At 49.7% G+C, this 18,197-nt stretch overlaps 1 protein-coding gene across 1 annotated transcript in view; it reads left to right on the top strand.

Annotated features, from left to right (window-relative positions):
- LOC141273446 (solute carrier family 2, facilitated glucose transporter member 9-like) overlaps positions 1 to 18,197 on the top strand; it is a 176,782-nt gene that overhangs the window by 87,277 nt on the left and 71,308 nt on the right. The window contains exons 4-6 of the mRNA XM_073685286.1: positions 243 to 367; positions 4,222 to 4,367; positions 6,332 to 6,464. Coding sequence (XP_073541387.1) covers positions 243 to 367; positions 4,222 to 4,367; positions 6,332 to 6,464 — 404 coding nt within the window. The remainder of the gene's footprint in view (positions 1 to 242; positions 368 to 4,221; positions 4,368 to 6,331; positions 6,465 to 18,197) is intronic.

Here is an 18,197-nt window from a genome sequence, read left to right as displayed (position 1 = left end):
AATAGCCCCCTTAATGTATACTTCATTACAGAAAAGTCTCTGGAAATGGAATGGTGAGTCTGGTTCAGTGGATCAGCAGGAGATGTGGTCCTTATATCTAGAATATTAGCTTTATAAATATGAGCACAATCTTTTTTTTTTTTTTTTGTCAACCCCAGCTAAGAATAAGATAACGCAATTTTTCTACAGAACCATGATTATATTTTTTCCCAATGTCCAAACATCTCTTTAATGTCCTGCAGAAAAGGAACGGTGATAAAAAGCTCTCCGCTGGTTTTCATTGCTGGTGCATTGATGGGATTCAGTCGTATGTTGGGGTCTCCTGAAATGGTGATTATAGGAAGGTTCATCACTGGTATTCACTCAGGTAAGTTTGGAGAATGATCTACTGACAAAGCCATTGAAAAATTACTAAAAATTAGAGTTTAAACTTTTGTTCACAAATATCCTGTATTTGCTATTACGTTGACTCCTTAGATCTTTTATCTGAAGGCAGCATAAAATAGAGTGGGACATAGTGTGCTTCAGGATATATAATTCTTCTATGATTTGTGTAATGCTTGTGGGTGTGGATTCACTCCGCCACGGGTTGAACTTACCTGAGAGGGTGGTAACTAAGTGACCGCCGGGTATTCGCTAGAGCCTCTGATGGTGAGGGGATAGGTTTTGCTGCTGGTAAACATCAGGTAGCACTCCCGGGCAGTCCCTGGATCTGCAGCAGCTAATCGGAGAGACAGAGGAGCATTTACGATGTACAGGACAGTGAGGCAGAGGTGTAGTCAAATGTTCCGAGGTCAGGGCAGGCAGCACAGGATCAGTAAACGTAGCCCAGGTCAGGAGCAGCGAGGTCAGACAAGCCGGGTCAGTAGCGGTAAGCCGAATAAGGATGAATGCATGAACGGGTGCTAACAGTATAGGAACTAATGTTCGGGCGGGGAGTGGTAGGCTGAGCTGCCTAATAAAGGCCCTGTTAGCAAATTCCTGCAGAGACCAGCCATGCCCCTCTAAGGCTAAATGAATGCCACAAGCAGAAGCAGCAGTGCAGCATGAGGCAGACTAGCAAAATGGTCTGATGCGGGGAGAAACTGCTCGGTGAGTAGAGGGGCATTGAGGAGGCATACAAGTTACCGCCTTGACAATTTGGTTCAGTATTTTCATATACATAATTGTTTAAATATTTCGAGAACTCGGACAGATTGCCTGTTCACTCACCCACATGTAGAAGAAATTGATGTGTCCTGCTTCCTCCGCCCACACATAGGGAAAGCCTGGGAGTCCTGCTTCTCCTTCCCACACATAGAAAAAACCTGGGAGTCCTGCGCCCACCTCCCACACATAGGGAAAGCCTGGGAGTCATGCTTCTCCTTCTCACACATAGGGAAAGCCTTGGAGTCCTGCTCCCCCCGCCCACACATGGGGAAAGCCTGGGAGTCCTGCTCCCCCCGCCCACACATAGGGAAAGCCTGGGAGTCCTGCTTCTCCTGCCCACACATACAAAAAGCCTGGGAGTTCTGCGCCCGCCGCCCACACATAGGGAAAGCCTGGGAGTCATGCTTCTCCTTCTCACACATGGGGAAAGCCTGGGAGTCCTGCCCCCCCACCAACACATAGAGGAAGCCTGAGAGTCCTGCTTTTCCTGCCCACACACATAGGGACCTGGGAGTCCTGCTTCTTCTGTCCACACACATAGGGACCTGGGAGTCATGCTTCTCCTTCCCACACATGGGGAAAGCCTGGGAGTCCTGCTCCCCCCGCCCACACATAGGGAAAGCCTGGGAGTCCTGCTTCTACTGCCCTCATGTGGCGCCCTGCTGCGCATTGGTGCCACAGAACCCAGAAGGGTGCATGGATGGACTTCTCCACAAGAGGCCCACATTCACACACCTCCACCCTACCACCTCATACCAGCAGAGGGAGCCTGTTAGGGATATATATAGGGAGAGTGGAGCCAGGCAGCTCAGTGTGAGTTTTAGTCAGACTGAGAGAGAGTCTGAGAGCGTGCTGACGCTCAGAGAGCAGCGAAGAGGCAGCACGCTGGCTGCTGTGCTTAGGCGAGCCAAGGCCTATGACTCGCCCCCTGGGCCGTGGGGTACCCAGAATTGGGCTTCTGTACGATACTGGGGGTAGTAGTGGCAATCCGATCCCGTGGCTCAGGATGGTCAGACCAAATTGTGGCAGTCTATTTATCAGTGTTTTAAATGTCCGACTACGCCACCCGTGGATTGCGGTCAGGGATAACCGCCGCTGCAGGGCAAGCCACCAGGGCTGGTGTTGGTGTGCAGCACAGAGGTAGAATAACTCCCCACGGGAGGAGTGTAGCCCCAGGGTAGTGTAGGTGGATGTTGGGGGTGATAGTTCCGTCCGCGACGGTCAGAATGCAGAGCCCGCTTAAACAGTTCAGGGTCTTTATTATAACAGATGGTAATGACCCAACAACAGTACCGGCTAGAAGGGGGCCTGGATGTCTGAGAACACTCGGGAAGCCCCTCTGGTCAGGGTGAGGGTGTAGGCCTACCGTGCTGTCTAAGCTCTTTCTGACTATTTCCCCCCTTTAGTGGTAAAATAGCCCACGTCCCTGAGCGTGCCGTGTATTCTCACCCGTATGGCTTGCAACTTGGGCACCTTTTACCTCTGGCCTCTCTTGGCTTTGCTGGTCCCTTCTGTTGTGGCGGAGCCTCCGGGCTTCTTAGGCCAAAGGACATGAAATTCCTCGCGGATTGGTTCTCTGCTGCTGGACTTAGAGTCTTTACAGCCTCGGACCCCCAATGTCCGGTAGATTATTCTCCCTTTCTGCCAGGACAGGCTCTCGGCGCCGTACGTCCCTGGCTAGCAGTTCCTCCACTGCCTCACGACCTTCTCAGCTACAGCTGAACTGTCCCTCCTTCTCTGGGACTAGTCTCACTCCTGAGCTAGGTCGTCCAGTTCTCTCTAACCCTGCCCCCAGTTCCAGCTTTTATAGGGGCAGCCAGCTCCCCCTACTGGCCTGGGACAGGAGGTGCTGTATGCTAATTGTCCCTAACCAGGGAACCTCCCTCCTGCTCTCAGACACAGCCTTTATTATTTGTGGCTTCCAGGCCTGGGGTGACATACCTACAGCACGAGTGAAGGCCTAGTGAGGGCCTTGAGTGTGGCCGAAGGCGAGAGGAGAAGGAAGAAGTAGCGAGGGGGCAGAGGAGCATACCAGGCTCACTCCGAGATATATACCGGGTCCGCGCCTACGGGGACCCTTTATACCCAGTAGGGACTACTGGAACCCCAGGAGGACTACAGGTCCCAGGTTTATCAAACGCTGACTACAGTACCAGGGCTAGGAGTCACGAAGGCCCCAGCGTCCAGGGAGAGTGATCTCCAGGAGAAAGCCCTACCACCAGGTCAGCAGGTGCAAGGGAGAGAGAGACAGTAACCAAGCTAGGCCTAGTTCCAGGCAGGCCAGAAGCTTAGCGAGTAAAGCCACGGATCAGGAGGCCCTATACCTGCTCACTGGGGAGAGTCCAAAAGTGCGCCCTTCGTCCGGAGTACCCTGGACCGTGCCTGCATCATCACCAGTAAAGGTACTGAAGCTTACCCCCGTGTGAGTGTCTGTCTTTCCTCCGGGACCTTCCTGCTGTCTCTCCCCAGCATCCACCATCTACCCCTACACTGCCCTGGAGCTAGCTCTACCTGTGGAGAGCCACACTATCCCTGCTGCCGTAACACCAGCTCCAGAGGACTGCTCCACAGCGGCGGCACCCTTTTGCCGCATTCCACAGGTAGCGTCACAAACTTTCCAAATCCCCTATAAATATCCCCCTTTTACTGATCTCCCTGGGTCATGGACCGGGCCAGCCACCGTGATATCCCCCACCGGTATCCACAGAGGCCCGGCTGCAGAGTACCCCATGGCCCAGGGGGCGCGTCACACACATAGGGAAAGCCTGGGATTCCTGCTTCTACTGCCCACACATAGAAAAAGCCTGAGAGTCCTGCTTCTATTGCCCACACATAGAGCATGCCTGAGAGTCCTGATTTCATCTGCTACATATGTTTTTCTCACATCATATTTGTTGTCTTTATATTTTGTAGTAGGGATCTAATGTTAATGTATTGTGTGAACTCTATTCATATGGTCTACAGCTGTAGTCCTTCGAAAAGTCAGTCCAGCATTTTTGTTTTGGCTTGGTCTATGTCATAAATAACTCAAAACCCACTGTCACATCATTTGATATCTGAATTTTGCTATAGGTATTTCTCTCAGTGTGGTTCCCATGTATTTGGGAGAAATTTCACCAAAGAATTTACGAGGCTTCTTGGGCTTAATGCCAAGTCTTTTCATTTGCCTTGGAGTATTTACCGCACAAGTGCTTGGCCTTCCGGAGCTACTGGGTCAGGTCAGTATTGGATGTGTGGTGACAACTGTGCGGGGAAAAAAAACTTTCTAGAAAAAATAAATTGAATGAAAATTTTTTCATATCTTTGTTGGGTTTCATTTATAATGGAACTTCTTTCTGAATGACATGTTCTCCATTTACTACCACAGACAAGATCTAAATAAAGCTATCAATCTTAAAGGTAACCTGTCAGCATATTTTTGTAACCTAATCTGAGAGTCACATGATATAGGGACAGAGACCCTGATTCCAGCAATGTATTACTTGGTTTACTGGATGCAGCAGTTGTGATAGAATCTGTAGAATATGCACCTAAATTCACTCATTCACGGGTATGAGTGCACGTGCATGAAGGGGAAATAAGGAGAATTTAGGAGAATAATAAAAAAAAAACTATCTCTCACCAACCTAACTGAAGAGAAAGGAAAGGTGCTGGGAAGGCAGACAAACAAACACACAGCAAAAACACAAACACGCACTAATCCACTTAGCAGTATAGTCAGCAAGGGAATGTAGTGAAGGGAGAATATATATAGCCCAACCCAGAATGTGATAGGGCAACCAAAACGGGACAATGGAAAACACCTGAAGAGGAGAAAACCCAGAAAGGAAAAATAAAGGCAATAAGAACGATCAGCATAACGACAGGAAAGAAAAGGGCAATAGCTCAGCACTTAGGAGAACCGACCACTGAGCAAGAGGTCACCAGATTGAGTCCCCAAATCGAGGCATGACAGAATCAGTTTTCTCTGCTGCAATTTATCAGAGCTCAAAATGCTGAGCTGTGTATAACCCACCCACACCACTGATTGACAGCTTTCTGTGTAGTATGTATATATTGCTAATCAGTGATGGGGACAGGGATGGGTGAGGAGGTATGAAGCAGCTTGTCCTGTAGTGATAATCTCTTGCTGATAAAACACTGATTTTATTGAAATGGCAAAACACAGCCCAGTAGGTGACACATCCCTGAAATCAGGGTATCTGCCCCTAATCATGCTGCTCTCAGATTACCTAGCAAAAACTCTTTAAGCCTATCTAGAAGGTACAAGCTCCTGTCACTTAATTTTCAGGGTAAATGCATTCCCTAATAGTAATTTTCATTTTGGGAAACAAAATTTTTTTATATAGCATTGTCTCACAATGACATCCTTTGCCTATGTATTCTTTTGGGCATGTGGACATGATAAGGTAGAAGTAAGTTTGCCGTTACCTTCCCTCGGAGGACTTTAAAAGCTAGCCATACACAAGAGACAAATGTCAGCCAACAGCTATCCCCCCCCCCCCCCCCAACTACTCCGAGTCCATACACGTGAGTGTTTGGCTCAGCAGAGTGGAGAAAGCTAATGCCAGACTCGTCTGTCAGCGACCTACCTCTTGCAAAACACAAGTATGGGGTGTTGAAATTTCAATGGCCTGATATTTTTCCCCTTTAACATTATCTGTAGAGAATAAGTTGGGAGGCCCCCTATGCAAATACATGCCGGTCAGGCTGACTTTCATCTAATGTGTTAGGGAGACTTAAAGGGGTTTTCCAATTTAAAAAAGCCTCAGTCACTGGTGCTGTAGATTGTTTTAAATAAAAACAAACTGTTCTTTATTCACCCTCCCCCTGGTCCAGCACTGAGTCTTCATGGCTGCTCCCAATATCTATTAATGTCTGCAGTACTGATGTCACGTCGACAGCGCTGCAGCCAATAACAGAAATCAGCGGCTCATGCCATCAAATCAGGAATATAAAGTAGCCCATAGCTTTTTTTCTTTGCTCTGATCAAATCTGCCTCTGTATAATTTGGGTTGACCAATTATTGCCCTTTACACTTGGTTGTAACTACAGGAGCCTTGGAAATGAAACTTGCATGACATTTAGAGGTATCTTTTATGCAGAAAGAATATGATGGAATATAATGACTAATGAGCTAATAATTTCACACTATTCTCATTGCATTTACATCTATTCACAGGATGAGTACTGGCCTCTGTTTCTCGCATTGATTGTGGTGCCAACGTCGATTCAGGTCTCCATGTTGCATTTTTTTCCAGAAAGTCCACGCTACCTGCTTATAGAGAAGAGCAATGTTCACGCTACAATAGATGGTGAGTAACAACATGTTATAAAAAGGAGCAGAGACCTAAAAATGTATGATTTTCGAAAATTGTTAAATATAGAATACAATGAAAATGATTTTGCATAATGTTGGGGGCTTATGATTTGCTTAATACGATGCTCTAAGCTGTGAACATAAATTCATAGATGTATTCACAGCAAACATTTGAACATGGGTTGTTTTCAGGCTAAGGTTACTAATTGACTTGGACAGGAGAGTGTTTTGGGCATGCTCTGTAGACTGCGCAGAAGCCACTGTGCAGGGAGGGGGAGGAAGAGAACAGTAGCTGTCATTTATTATCACCAGTTAATGCTATGTTTTGTTTTTTTTACAATCCATCTTTATAGTAAATGTGTTATTTACAAGTGTGATCTTACCTGTGATGTTGATAAGATGACTGCTGAGAAATAATCTCTACAGAACAGGAAGTGTCATCATCTTGTAAGGGTCAATTACCAGTGACAGTAAAGGGTCGTTGTGTTTTTTTCTTTTTTTTTTTTTAAAGTAGTAACTTTTATGAAAAATTAAGCAAAATTGTTCAAAAGATTCATTAATTTCTATGGGAGGCATGCTCTGTAATGTGTAAATGTCGCTGCAGGGACCGGAAGAGTTGGCTTGTCTTTTAATTCGTGTTTACTGTTCACAAGGTAAAAAGGATCAGCAGATAAAATAGGCTGGTTTTATTCCAACTTATTGTAGGCAGAGTATGCAAAAAGCAAAAATGGCTCTTGTATTTCATTCAGAACATGACTACTGTGTCCTCGAATCTATCCCTGACACCGACCTCATCCTTTTGTCAGAACGTCCATTGTAGAATTGCTGATGTTTATTTCATGCTCTTAGGAAGATGAATGGATGATACCACTTGTAGTTGTGTCTGTCACATTCATTGCTTCCCCCGGGTTAAAGAAGATACCTGAGAATCTCTTCACTCTCACTCTTCTTTCTGTCTGTTTGTTGGATTGCCCAGTACACACAAAGCAATGATCATTTGCTATTGAGACAACACTGTTGGCTATTAAAATGACTCATAATCACGAGTCCGAAAGTGCGAGACAAATGGAAGAGGAGGGGTGATCTGCTCTCTTGTCTCCACCATTAATGGTTAGTTGGTAGTCCTAGAAAATCAATTTGTCTCTATTTCTCATTGCGTTCTATAAAATAACTGCAAAAGTTGTAACTTTTTCTTTCTCCTTTTATAAATTATAATACTCTGGTCACTAAGTGATGTAAAACCATATTTATCAGTTTTAAGTATTAACTAGTGTTGAGCGAACATGCTCGACACTGCTCGGTACTCGCCCGAGCATCACGCTACTCGGGATGTTCGGCGAGCACCGAGCATTTCCGGGTTACTCGGGCGGGAGCTCAGGTCTCCGCCCTGCATGTTTGGCGCTCTTTACAGAGCCAATGAACATGCAGGGATTGCCAGCCAGTCACTGTAATGCCGCAGCCATGTTGGTTGTGGGCATTACAGTGATTGGCTGGCCGCACAGCGTCACCTCGAGTATTTAAAACCGGGCGCCGCCATCTTGGACACAGTCGCTCCAGATTAGACAGTGTAGGGACAGCGCTGCTGATTTAGGGAGAGATGTAAACTGCGAAATAGTTAGTGTAGGGTCTGTAAAGGCTGCCAGAACAAACAAACAGTCCTTTTCAGGACTAATATCCATCCCAGATAATACCAGGCAGGCAGGCTGTATAGGAGACACAGTGGTTATACCAGCAAACGCTGCATTACAGTCCTGTGTGCTCCTGTTGCTGAAATTGCTGGACTTAGCACCAGGTGTTGGGGGCCAGGAAAAATCCTTTTTTTACCATCTAAATCCTCCTTTTTTTTCCTCCTTCACAATGTACAAATACCCGCCTTATTAACCCCCCCCCCCCAAAAAAAAGCGTGTCTCTGATTTTTCAGACACAAATATAACTGTTGAAAATAGTCTGGTGTAGGCTAGAAGTGTTGTTTTGCACTTCCACGGTTCAAACCTCTGTATTATCCATTTTGGGCCATTTGTATCTAAAAAAAAAAAAAACGTTTGAGTGTGTCGCTCACTGTTCAGCCGCAAATATCTCTATTTAAAAAAGTGTGGTATACCCCAGTAAACAATAACTGTGGTTTTGCCATCCCACGGTAAAAAATCTCTATTATTCAGGTTTTGGTATATTTTCCATAAAGAAAAACAGTAGTGTCTCCTGACTGTTGTGACACAAAAATATATCTGTTGAAAATAGTCTTGTGTAGGCCCGACATCCCAGTGTGGTTTCGCAGTTCCACGGGTCAAATCGCTGTACTATCCAGTTTTGGGCCTTTGGTATCTAAAAAAAAAGCCGTTTGAGTGTGTCGCTCACTGTTCAGCCGCAAATATCTCTATTTAAAAAAGTGTGGTATACCTCAGTAAACAATAACTGTGGTTTTCCTCTTCCACGGTTCTAATCTACTCTTTATTACCCTTTTTCCATTGATAGTGCAAGTGTAAGCTATTTTACTTCATTTACAATGGGCAAGGCGCGTGGCAAGGGACGTGGAAGTGGACGTTCTGGTGATGGTTCGTGCAGAGGACAGGGCCGTGGCCAAGGTGAAAATGTGCCACAACCAACAGCCACATCTTCTCGCTCCCACTTCTTGACCGAATTACTAGGGAAGCACAGAACAACACCAGTATTGAGAACTGATCAGTGTGAACAGGTTATTAATTGGATAGCAGATAATACTTCCAGTTACCTGGGCACCACCACCTCCGGTCTGTCTTCCACACGGTCAACTCTTAGTAGCCGTGAGTCTCGACGGCATACTCCTCCTCACCCTGATGCTCCTTCCTCCCACCATGCCGAGTGTCGTCAGACAGCAATTGATCCCACACTTGGACACTCTGAAGAGCTGTTCACTGGTCCATTTCCATATTTGGGCCCCTCGCCTGATACGCTTGAAGTGGTGGAAGAGGAGATCCCATGTTGCGATGCCCAAATATTTGAACAGCCACGGCCATAGGAAGTCGACATTGGCAATCTGTCACAAGAGGTGGACGATGACGAGACACAATTGCCAGGAAGTGAGGCGGAGGATCGTGGTGCGCAAGTGGAAGAGGAGGAGGTGGTGGATGATCTAGTAACTGACCCAACGTGGAAGGAGGACATGCAGAGTGAGGCCAGCAGCACACAGGGGGAGGGAGGCAGAGTACCCCAACAGGCAGGAAGAAGCAGTGTGGTGGCCGCAGACAGAAGGCAGGCAACCGTTCCCCGTAACACCAACACGAGGGACGTTGCCAGTACAAGCGGTAGGTCTTCCAGAGTCAGGAATTTTTTTAAAGACTCTGTTGATAACCCCAAAAAGGCCATATGTTCCACCTGCCATGCCAGCATCAGCAGGGGTGACAAAACTACCAGCCTGACCACCACCAGCATGATCAGGCACATGGCAGCAAAGCACCCGACTTTGTGGGGCGAAACCCAGGGTCCACGACCAGTGTCAGCGGGTGTCACCACTGCTTCTTCCACTGTTGTGTGTGCAATAGAACCCCCTGTTGTGTGTGCAAGGCAATCCCCTGTCCATACTGCATGTAAAGATGCCCCCTCCTCTCAGTCTTCACTTGTTATGGCAGTTTCTCAAGAAACAGCATCAACGTCCACGTCAACGTCCCACCGCAGCGTTCAATTGTCCATATCCCAGACCTTTGAACGAAAGCGGAAATTCGCAGCTAACTCCCCACAGGCCACAGTCCTAAATTGGCACATTTCACGACTGCTTGCGTTGGAAATGCTGCCTTTTAGGCTGGTGGAGACGGAATCCTTCCGCAATCTTATGGCGGTGGCCGTCCCTCGGTACTTGGTCCCCAGCCCTATTTTGCCCGGTGTGCCATCCCCGCACTACACAAGCACGTGTCCCAAAGCATCTGCCGTGCCCTCAACAACGCAGTTACTGGGAGAGTCCACCTGACAACGGACACGTGGACAAGTGCTTGTGGCCAGGGACGGTACATCTCTCTGACGGCACACTGGGTAAACATAGTGGAAGCCGGGACCCAGTCGGACCTTGGGACGGAACACATCCTCCCCACACCGAGGATTGCGGGCCCTATGTCAGTCAGAGTTGCCCCCACAGTGTACAGCTCCTGCGCATCCTCCTCCTCCTCCTCATGTTCAGCCTCCATCTCAGATATCACCACATCAGTTACAAGCTGGAAGCATTGCAGTACTGCCTCCGCCAAGCGGCAACAGGCTGTGCTGAAACTCATAAGCTTAGGTGATAAACCTCACACTGCTTGTGAGTTGTGGACAGCTGTGAAAGAGCAGGCAGATCTGTGGCTGAGACCGCTGAACCTACATCCCCGCATGGTCGTGTGTGACAATGGCCGTAACCTGGTGGCGGCTCTGAGGCGAGGTGAGATCACACCTGTACCATGCCTGGCTCATGTGCTTAACCTCGTGGTTCAGCGGTTTCTTAAATCGTACCCCGAGTTGCCAGATCTGCTCGTGAAAGTACGCCGCCTGTCAGCTCATTTTCGCAAGTCGGCTACAGATTCCGCCACCCTTGCTGTGTTGCAGCTGCGTTTGCAGCTTCCGGCACACCGACTGGTGTGTGATGTCCCCACACGTTGGAACTCTACCCTCCACATGTTGCAAAGGATTTGTGAGCAGAAGAGAGCAGTTGTGGAGTACCAGCTGCAACAAGGCCGTCGATATTCAGGTCAGACTCCACACATAAGACCTCAGGAGTGGATCTGGATGTCTGACATATGTACCATCCTGACAAACTTTGAGGAGGCCACCAAGACGGTGAGTGGCGATGACGCCATCATTAGCATCAGCATCCCACTTGTCTGTCTTTTGCAACGCTCTCTGCAGAGAATTAAAGAGGAGGCATTGCAGCCAGAGTATGATGAGATGGATCAAGAAGTCGTAGCGGGCGATTACACACAGCCCAGCCTCATCTCATCCCAACGTGCATTGGGGGACAATGAGGCAGAGGAGGAGGAGGAAGAACAGGAGCTGCTATCATGCGTTGTAGACGGTAGTACCTGTACAAGTGTCATACCGTCGGTTCAGCGTGGGTGGCCTGAGGACAAGGGGAGGAGGAAGAGGAGGAGGAGGAGGAGAGCATGGTCAGTCGTCATCTTGGTGAGGACACGGAAATCTTGCCCGTTACCAGTCTGGCACACATGGCTGACTTTATGTTACGCTGCCTTAACCGTGACCCTCGCGTTGTCAAAATGTTGGGTGACAGTCATTAGTGGTTGGTGACACTTGTAGACCCCCGCTACAAGGAGAACTTTCACTCTCTTATTCCTGAGGTGGAGAGGTCTACAAAAATGGGGCAGTACCAGAAGGCCCTTGCTGCAGAACTCTTAAAAAAATTCCCATCTGAACACGTTAGCGGCAGAGGTCACAGTTCGTTGCCCAACCAAGGCATACAGGCGAGAGAGATGCAACTCCAATCCAGCAGAGGCAGGGGAACACTGTCAACGTTATGGGACAGTTTTCTGACACCCGCCCAGCTTACAGGCCATGAGGCGCGGGGTACTCTCACAAGGAGTGGAAAGTTTCAAAAGATGGTGATGGAGTACCTTGCCGACCGTACCAGCGTCCTCCGTGATTCCTCTGTGCCTTTTAATTATTGGGTATCCAAGCTGGACACTTGGAATGAACTCGCTCTGTATGCCTTGGAGGTCCTGGCCTGCCCTGCCGCTAGCGTGTTATCGGAGCGTGTTTTTTGTGCCGCTGGGGGAATTATAACTGATAAGCACACTCGCCTGTCAACTGACGATGCTGACAAGCTGACCCTTATCAAAATGAACAAGGGCTGGATTGGGCCAGACTTCTCATCACCACCAAATGACAGCAGAGTAACATAAAGTCAAATCCACTGTGTTATTTCGGGAGGTGTATTCACATGCACCGCTTCACACCCACACATGGGTATACACTTCCTCGTTTCAGCTGTTTAATCTTCTCCTTATCCTCAGCCTCAACCACCACTATACCACCAGGGTGCCAGCATTGCAAGTTCCTCCGTTCTTATTTTTGGCAGCTTTTGCTTGGAAAGCATAAGCAAATGCTATGGGACACCCACTCCCCAATAATGGGACTTATGTTTGTAATATGCTGTACTGCATGGCTCTTGTAAGGGGCATTGCAAGTTGCTCCGTCCTAATTTTTGGCAGCTTTTGCTTGGAAAGCATAAGCAAATACTATGGGAGACCCACTCCCCAATAATGGGACTTATGTTTGTAATATGCTGTACTGCATGTGACGCGCCCCCTGGGCCGTGTGTACACGTGTGTGGGATACCCGGTGCCGGGTCTCTGGGGTCTGTAGTCTCCGTGGCGGTGACCCGGTCCCGTGGCTCAGGCTGGTCAAACCAGTGGCAGTCTCTTAGGTTTTGAGGTTAATTGTCCGACTGCGCCACCCGTGGATTGCGGTCAGGGAGTACCACCGCTGCGAGGCAGACCACTGAGGCTGGTGTTGTGTGCGCAGCAGAGAATGGGATAACTCACTGTCCTGAGGAGTATAGCCTCAGGGCAGTGAGTGTGGATGATGGGGGTGATGGTGCACGAGCGCAGCAGGAATGACTCAGAGTCTTTGCAGTGCAGTTCAGGGTCTTTACTGATGATTATAAGGTAGACCCTCCTGGGAGTACTGGCTAGCATAAGAGGCCTGGTCAGTCTGTGAGCAAGCAGGAGTTCCCCTGGCCAGGTGGAGTTGTAGGCCTCCTCGTCTGTCTGCACTCTTCCTGTCTACCTTGCTGTAAGCGGGTAGAAGTAGCCCACGTCCCTGAGTGTACCGTGTAGTGCTCACCCGTATGGCTGGTGACTTGGGGCCTTCTGTTAGCCTCCGCTCCACGACGGCGGTGCTGGTCCCTTGCTTGTGACTGAGCCTCCAGGCTTCTATGGCCAGAGGACCTGAAATCCCCTGCCGGCTGGTTTCTGCTGCTGGATATATAAGTTCTCACAGCCTCGGACTCCTGTGTCCGGTTCCTATTGTCTTCTGCCAGGGCGAGCTCTGCTCAGCTTCCAGCCCCTGGTCTTTAGCTCCTAGCTCCTACAGAGCTCCTTGCTGTTACTTTCCCTTGCTCTCACTCTGACTCTGACTGTTCTCTGTTCTCTGACTCACTCAACCCCACCCCAGATCCAGTTTATAAGGGCAGAATTCTCCCCTCCCAGGACTGGGGCAGGAGGATGTTGCATGTTTAAGGGATCCTGACCAGGAAACCTCCCACTTGCTCTCCGACGTAATATCTCTATTACTGTGGTGACCAGACCCCTGGGGTGCCACACATAGCTCTTGTAAGTGGCATTGCAGTTCCTCATAATTTTTGGAAAGCCTTCCATTCACTGCTTAGGCCAACAGTGCACAGGAGACCCAGTTGCTATAAATGAAAAAAAAAGGTTTAGTTAACGCCCTCTGACCTCCATGTCATTTCCAAGGGGCATTGGAGTGCCTCGAAATTTTTGGTAGGCATTGCACTCACTGTATGCCCTATAACTGTGTAGCCGAACCGCTCCTTTTGTTACAGAAACATATCCTACAAGACATATCTGGTTGACTGGCCTGATATTGATGTGAATGGTCCCTGTTCGTCCTGCTCTTTCTCCTTTGCCACTACCTCATCCATCATTTATCACCTGAAGCTTTGTTTTAACGGGAGTCATAGAACTTGGATAGTAGCAGGAAAACATCCAGCAATCCTCGGAGGAGGTAGGATATGCGCCAAAACGCTGACCACCTCAGGCCTAGCCGCTACTACATACATGCGCTTGCATTACAACAAAACAAAGCAGATGCTAACTTCTATCATCCTCATGCTCCTCACCTTGGCACTCTCAACTCCCCTGATGGAGAAGCCAGGGCCCACCGGAGGAGTCTGATAGTCCGGTGGGCTCGGCCAATGCTGCCCTAAAGCAGGCCAGGCTAAGAAAAGTGTGGGAATGGTTACCGAGACAAATAGGGGTGGCTGGGGACCGAGTATGGACACGCGGCCACCCCCTGGAGGCTGGGGAGCAAGCGGGGACACCCGGCCACCAGGCGGCTGGGGACTGAGTATGGATACCAGGCCGCCGACACAGCCATGGCGTGGTGGCCAGATTCCGCCTCCACATGCCTAAAAGGCCCAATTTAAAGTGCAAGCAAGCAAGCAGTATGGTATTGCAGCCTGGGGGTGGGTGGGTGGCAGGCTGCATACTTGCGCTTGCATTGCAAGGAATGGGAGAGGTACAATTGAACACTGCCCTGGGACAAGGACTTGAATGGGGATAGTTGCAAGTCTGCAACGACAGGTGCAAGGTGGGAGGCATCTTCGCATGTACCATGAACACGGGTTTGGCATGCACACACTACAGTGGAATAGGCTTTCCTTCCCACTAAATGCACTGGGGAGGGCACAGGTAATGTTTTGGTATACGCGCTTAATCTTATGTATAAGGCACACCAGGACAAATAGGGGCGGCTGGGGACGGAGTATGGATACCTTGCTGCCGAAGCAGCCATGAGGTAGTGGCCAGCTTCGGCCTCCTCCAAACTAAAAGGCCCCATTTCAAGTGCAAGCTAGCAGTATGGAATTGCAGTCTGGGGGTGGGTGGGTGGCAGGCTGCACACTTACACTTGCATTAAAAGAAAACCTAGCAGATGCTAACTTCTGTCATCATCATCATGCTCCTCACCTTGGCACTCTCAACTCCACCGATGGAGAAGTCAGGGCCCACCGGAGGAATCTGGTTCTCTGGTGGGCTCGTCCAATGCTGCCTAAAGCAGGCCGGGCTAAGAAAAGTGTGTGGGGGGATGTTCCAAGGAGAAATAGGGGCGGCTGGGGACCGTTTATGGACACCCGGCTGCCCCCAGGCGGCTGGGGACCGTGTGTGGACACCCGGCCGCGGGGCGGCTGGGGACAGAGTATGGACACCCGGCCGCCGGGCAGCTGGGGACTGAGTATGGATTCCAGGCCGCCAACACAGCCATGACGTGGTGGCCAGATTCCGCCTCCACATGCCTAAAAGGCCCAATTCCAAGTTCAAGCAAGCAAGCAGTATGGTATTGCAGTCTGGGGGTGGGTGGGTGGCAGGCTGCATACTTGTGCTTGCATTGCAAGGAATGGGGGAGGTACAATTGAACACTGCCCTGGGACTAGAACTTGTATGGGGATAGTTGCAAGTCTGCATCTTCTGATGCGGCAAGGATCACTTATGATGGGCACACTTTTAGACAGTGACCTGGGAGTCAGAGATGCTTCCAGGGATCTTCCCCATGCTGTTCCCATGTCTTTTCAGCACTTTATGCATGTGTCACACAGCACATGGCCAGATAAGGTGGTAAAATGTTAAAATGACATTTCCCGGTGAATGCATTTGTCATAGTTGAAAGCAATACAAAAGTGCAAAAACGCATAAAAAATGCTACTTGTGAACATAGCCGAAGGTGTGGAGGAGTATTTTTGTTTTTGGTCATTTATTTTAACTTATACACAAGTCTTTTCCCTGGAAAGGATGTTCCTTAACATATTTCACAGGAAAAAAGTTTCACTTTCGTTTTTGAACGTTTTATTGTGAGCCCGTAAAAGTGGCTTAATACCTCTGACCACTTTGTTGACAGCAGTGACCTGGGGGTCAGAAATGCTTCCTGGGGCGATCCCCATGCTGTCCCCATGTCATTTGAGCACTGTCACTATCATTTTGGGCACTTGTTAGGCTTTTTAAAGACTGCCGGGGGTGCCACCGCAAAAATGCTCGAGTTGCTCGGGTCGAGCACCCGAATATCACGGCGAGCTCAGCCCGAGCTTCGAGCACCCGAGCATTTTAGTGCTCGCTCAACACTACTATTAACCCCTTAACAACCTGTGACGTACATTTTCATTATAGGTTGAATGCGGGTTGTATGGAGCGGGCTTAGGTACTGAGCTAGCTCAATACTGTACAGATGCTTGCTGTGTTACACAGCCATAATCTGCCAGTAACCGCCACTGCCATAGACAGCTTCAACAGTGATTTGACAGCAGCATTTAAATGGCTTGTTTTCTGGTGCCTGCACGCCCCAGTTTTCCTCATTCACCAGCGATACGATTGTAAATAGCCAAGGATGCCTCATCCACATCGATCAAAACTAGGGGACGACGATCAGGAGCAGAGAAGAGGCACAGACGCCACAGCAAAGACGCCCATTGGACCAGACCATCCTCATTTCCTTACAGTGCAGGAGCAATTAAAATTATATTTTTGGGGGCATACAGGGGGGGTACAGGAGATAATAGTGTGACGCCCTGCTGTGCATGGAGCCAGGGGTGCTGTGTGGCACCCCAGGGGTCTGGTTTCCACAGGAATAGCAGTATTACGTCTGTGAGCAGGTGGGAGGTCTCCTGGGCAGGAATCCTAAGCATGCCACACCTCCTGCCCAGTCCTGGGAGGGGAAGAACTTCCCCTATATAAACTGGGGCTGAGGCAGGGTTAGAGAGAGGAGTTCCAGACAGAGACGGAGTCTGGTCTGGACACGCAGAAACAGGGACAGATAGACCTCAGGAGCTCTGTAGGAGCCAAGGAGAAGCGCCAGGGGCTGGAGCTGTGCAGAGCTCGCCCTGGGAGAAGGTACTAAAACCGGACACAGGAGTCCGAGGCTGTGGGGACTAAGATATACCCAGCAGCAGAATCCATCCGGCAGGGGATTCCAGGTCCTCTGGCCATAAAAGCCCGGAGGCTCAGTCACAACGAAGGGACCAGCACCGCCATCCCAGAGCGGAGGCTAACAGGAGGCCCCAGGTCACCAGCCATACGGGTGAGCACCACACGGTATACCCAGGGACGTGGGCTACTTGTAACCGCCGAAAGCAGGGTAGCCAGGAAGGGTACAGACTAACGGGAAGGCCTACAACTCCACCTGGCCAGGGGAACTCCGGCTTACTCGCAGACTAACCAGGCCCCAACTACTAGCCAGTACTCCCGGGGGAATTTGCCTTGTACCATCAGTAAAGGCCCTGAACTGTACCCTCGCGTTTCCGTGCTTCCTGGTCGCACCGTTAGTGCTGGGACATCCACACCATCACTCCCAACATCATCCACATCCGCTGCCCTGAGGCCATACCTCTCCCGTTGGGGGTTATATCAACATTGCTGCACACCTATACCACCGGCCTCAGCGGTCTGCCCTGCAGCGGCGGTTTCATAACCGCATTCAACGGGTGGCGTAGTCGGACACTAATACCATCATACCAATAACCGCCACTAAGTTTGACCACCCTGGGCGCGGACCGGGTCACCGCCACACGAAGACTACTACCCCCATCGGATCCGGCTCCGGGTATCCCCCTCGCGCGCCGCACTACAGCACTGGCCCAGGGGGTGAGTCAGGTGCATTTCAGGTTTTCTCTGCAAGAGGCCCTCAGAGCATACACACACCTCCACTCTACCTCAGATTACCAGAGGGAGCCCGGATAGGGATATAAATACGGAGGATGGAGCTAGGCAGAGTCAGTCTGTTAGTTAGTTCTCCTCAGGAAGTGAGAGGAGACAGAACAGTCTGGAGTCCACAGCCAGTTCCTGCAGAGTGAGACAGAGAAACAGGTCAGTCTGCAGTGGAGCTCAGTCAGAATCAAGCAGCTCGAGTTAAGTGAGCTAGGAGCGTTGCTGACGCTCAGAGAGCAGCAGAAGAGGCAGCCAGCTAACTGCCAGTGTGTATAGCCTAGTGAGGGCCCGAGTAGGCCGAAGACTAGAGGAGTGAGTAGCATTGGGTGCACCCCTCACCCTAC

The sequence above is a fragment of the Phyllobates terribilis genome, unplaced genomic scaffold (genome assembly GCF_046119375.1).
Source record: "Phyllobates terribilis strain yellow unplaced genomic scaffold, ASM4611937v1 Scaffold_5__5_contigs__length_657084704, whole genome shotgun sequence".
Lineage (NCBI taxonomy): Eukaryota > Metazoa > Chordata > Amphibia > Anura > Dendrobatidae > Phyllobates > Phyllobates terribilis.
Note: the sequence above shows the minus strand (reverse complement) of the source record. Positions and strands in the feature narration are given on the sequence as shown.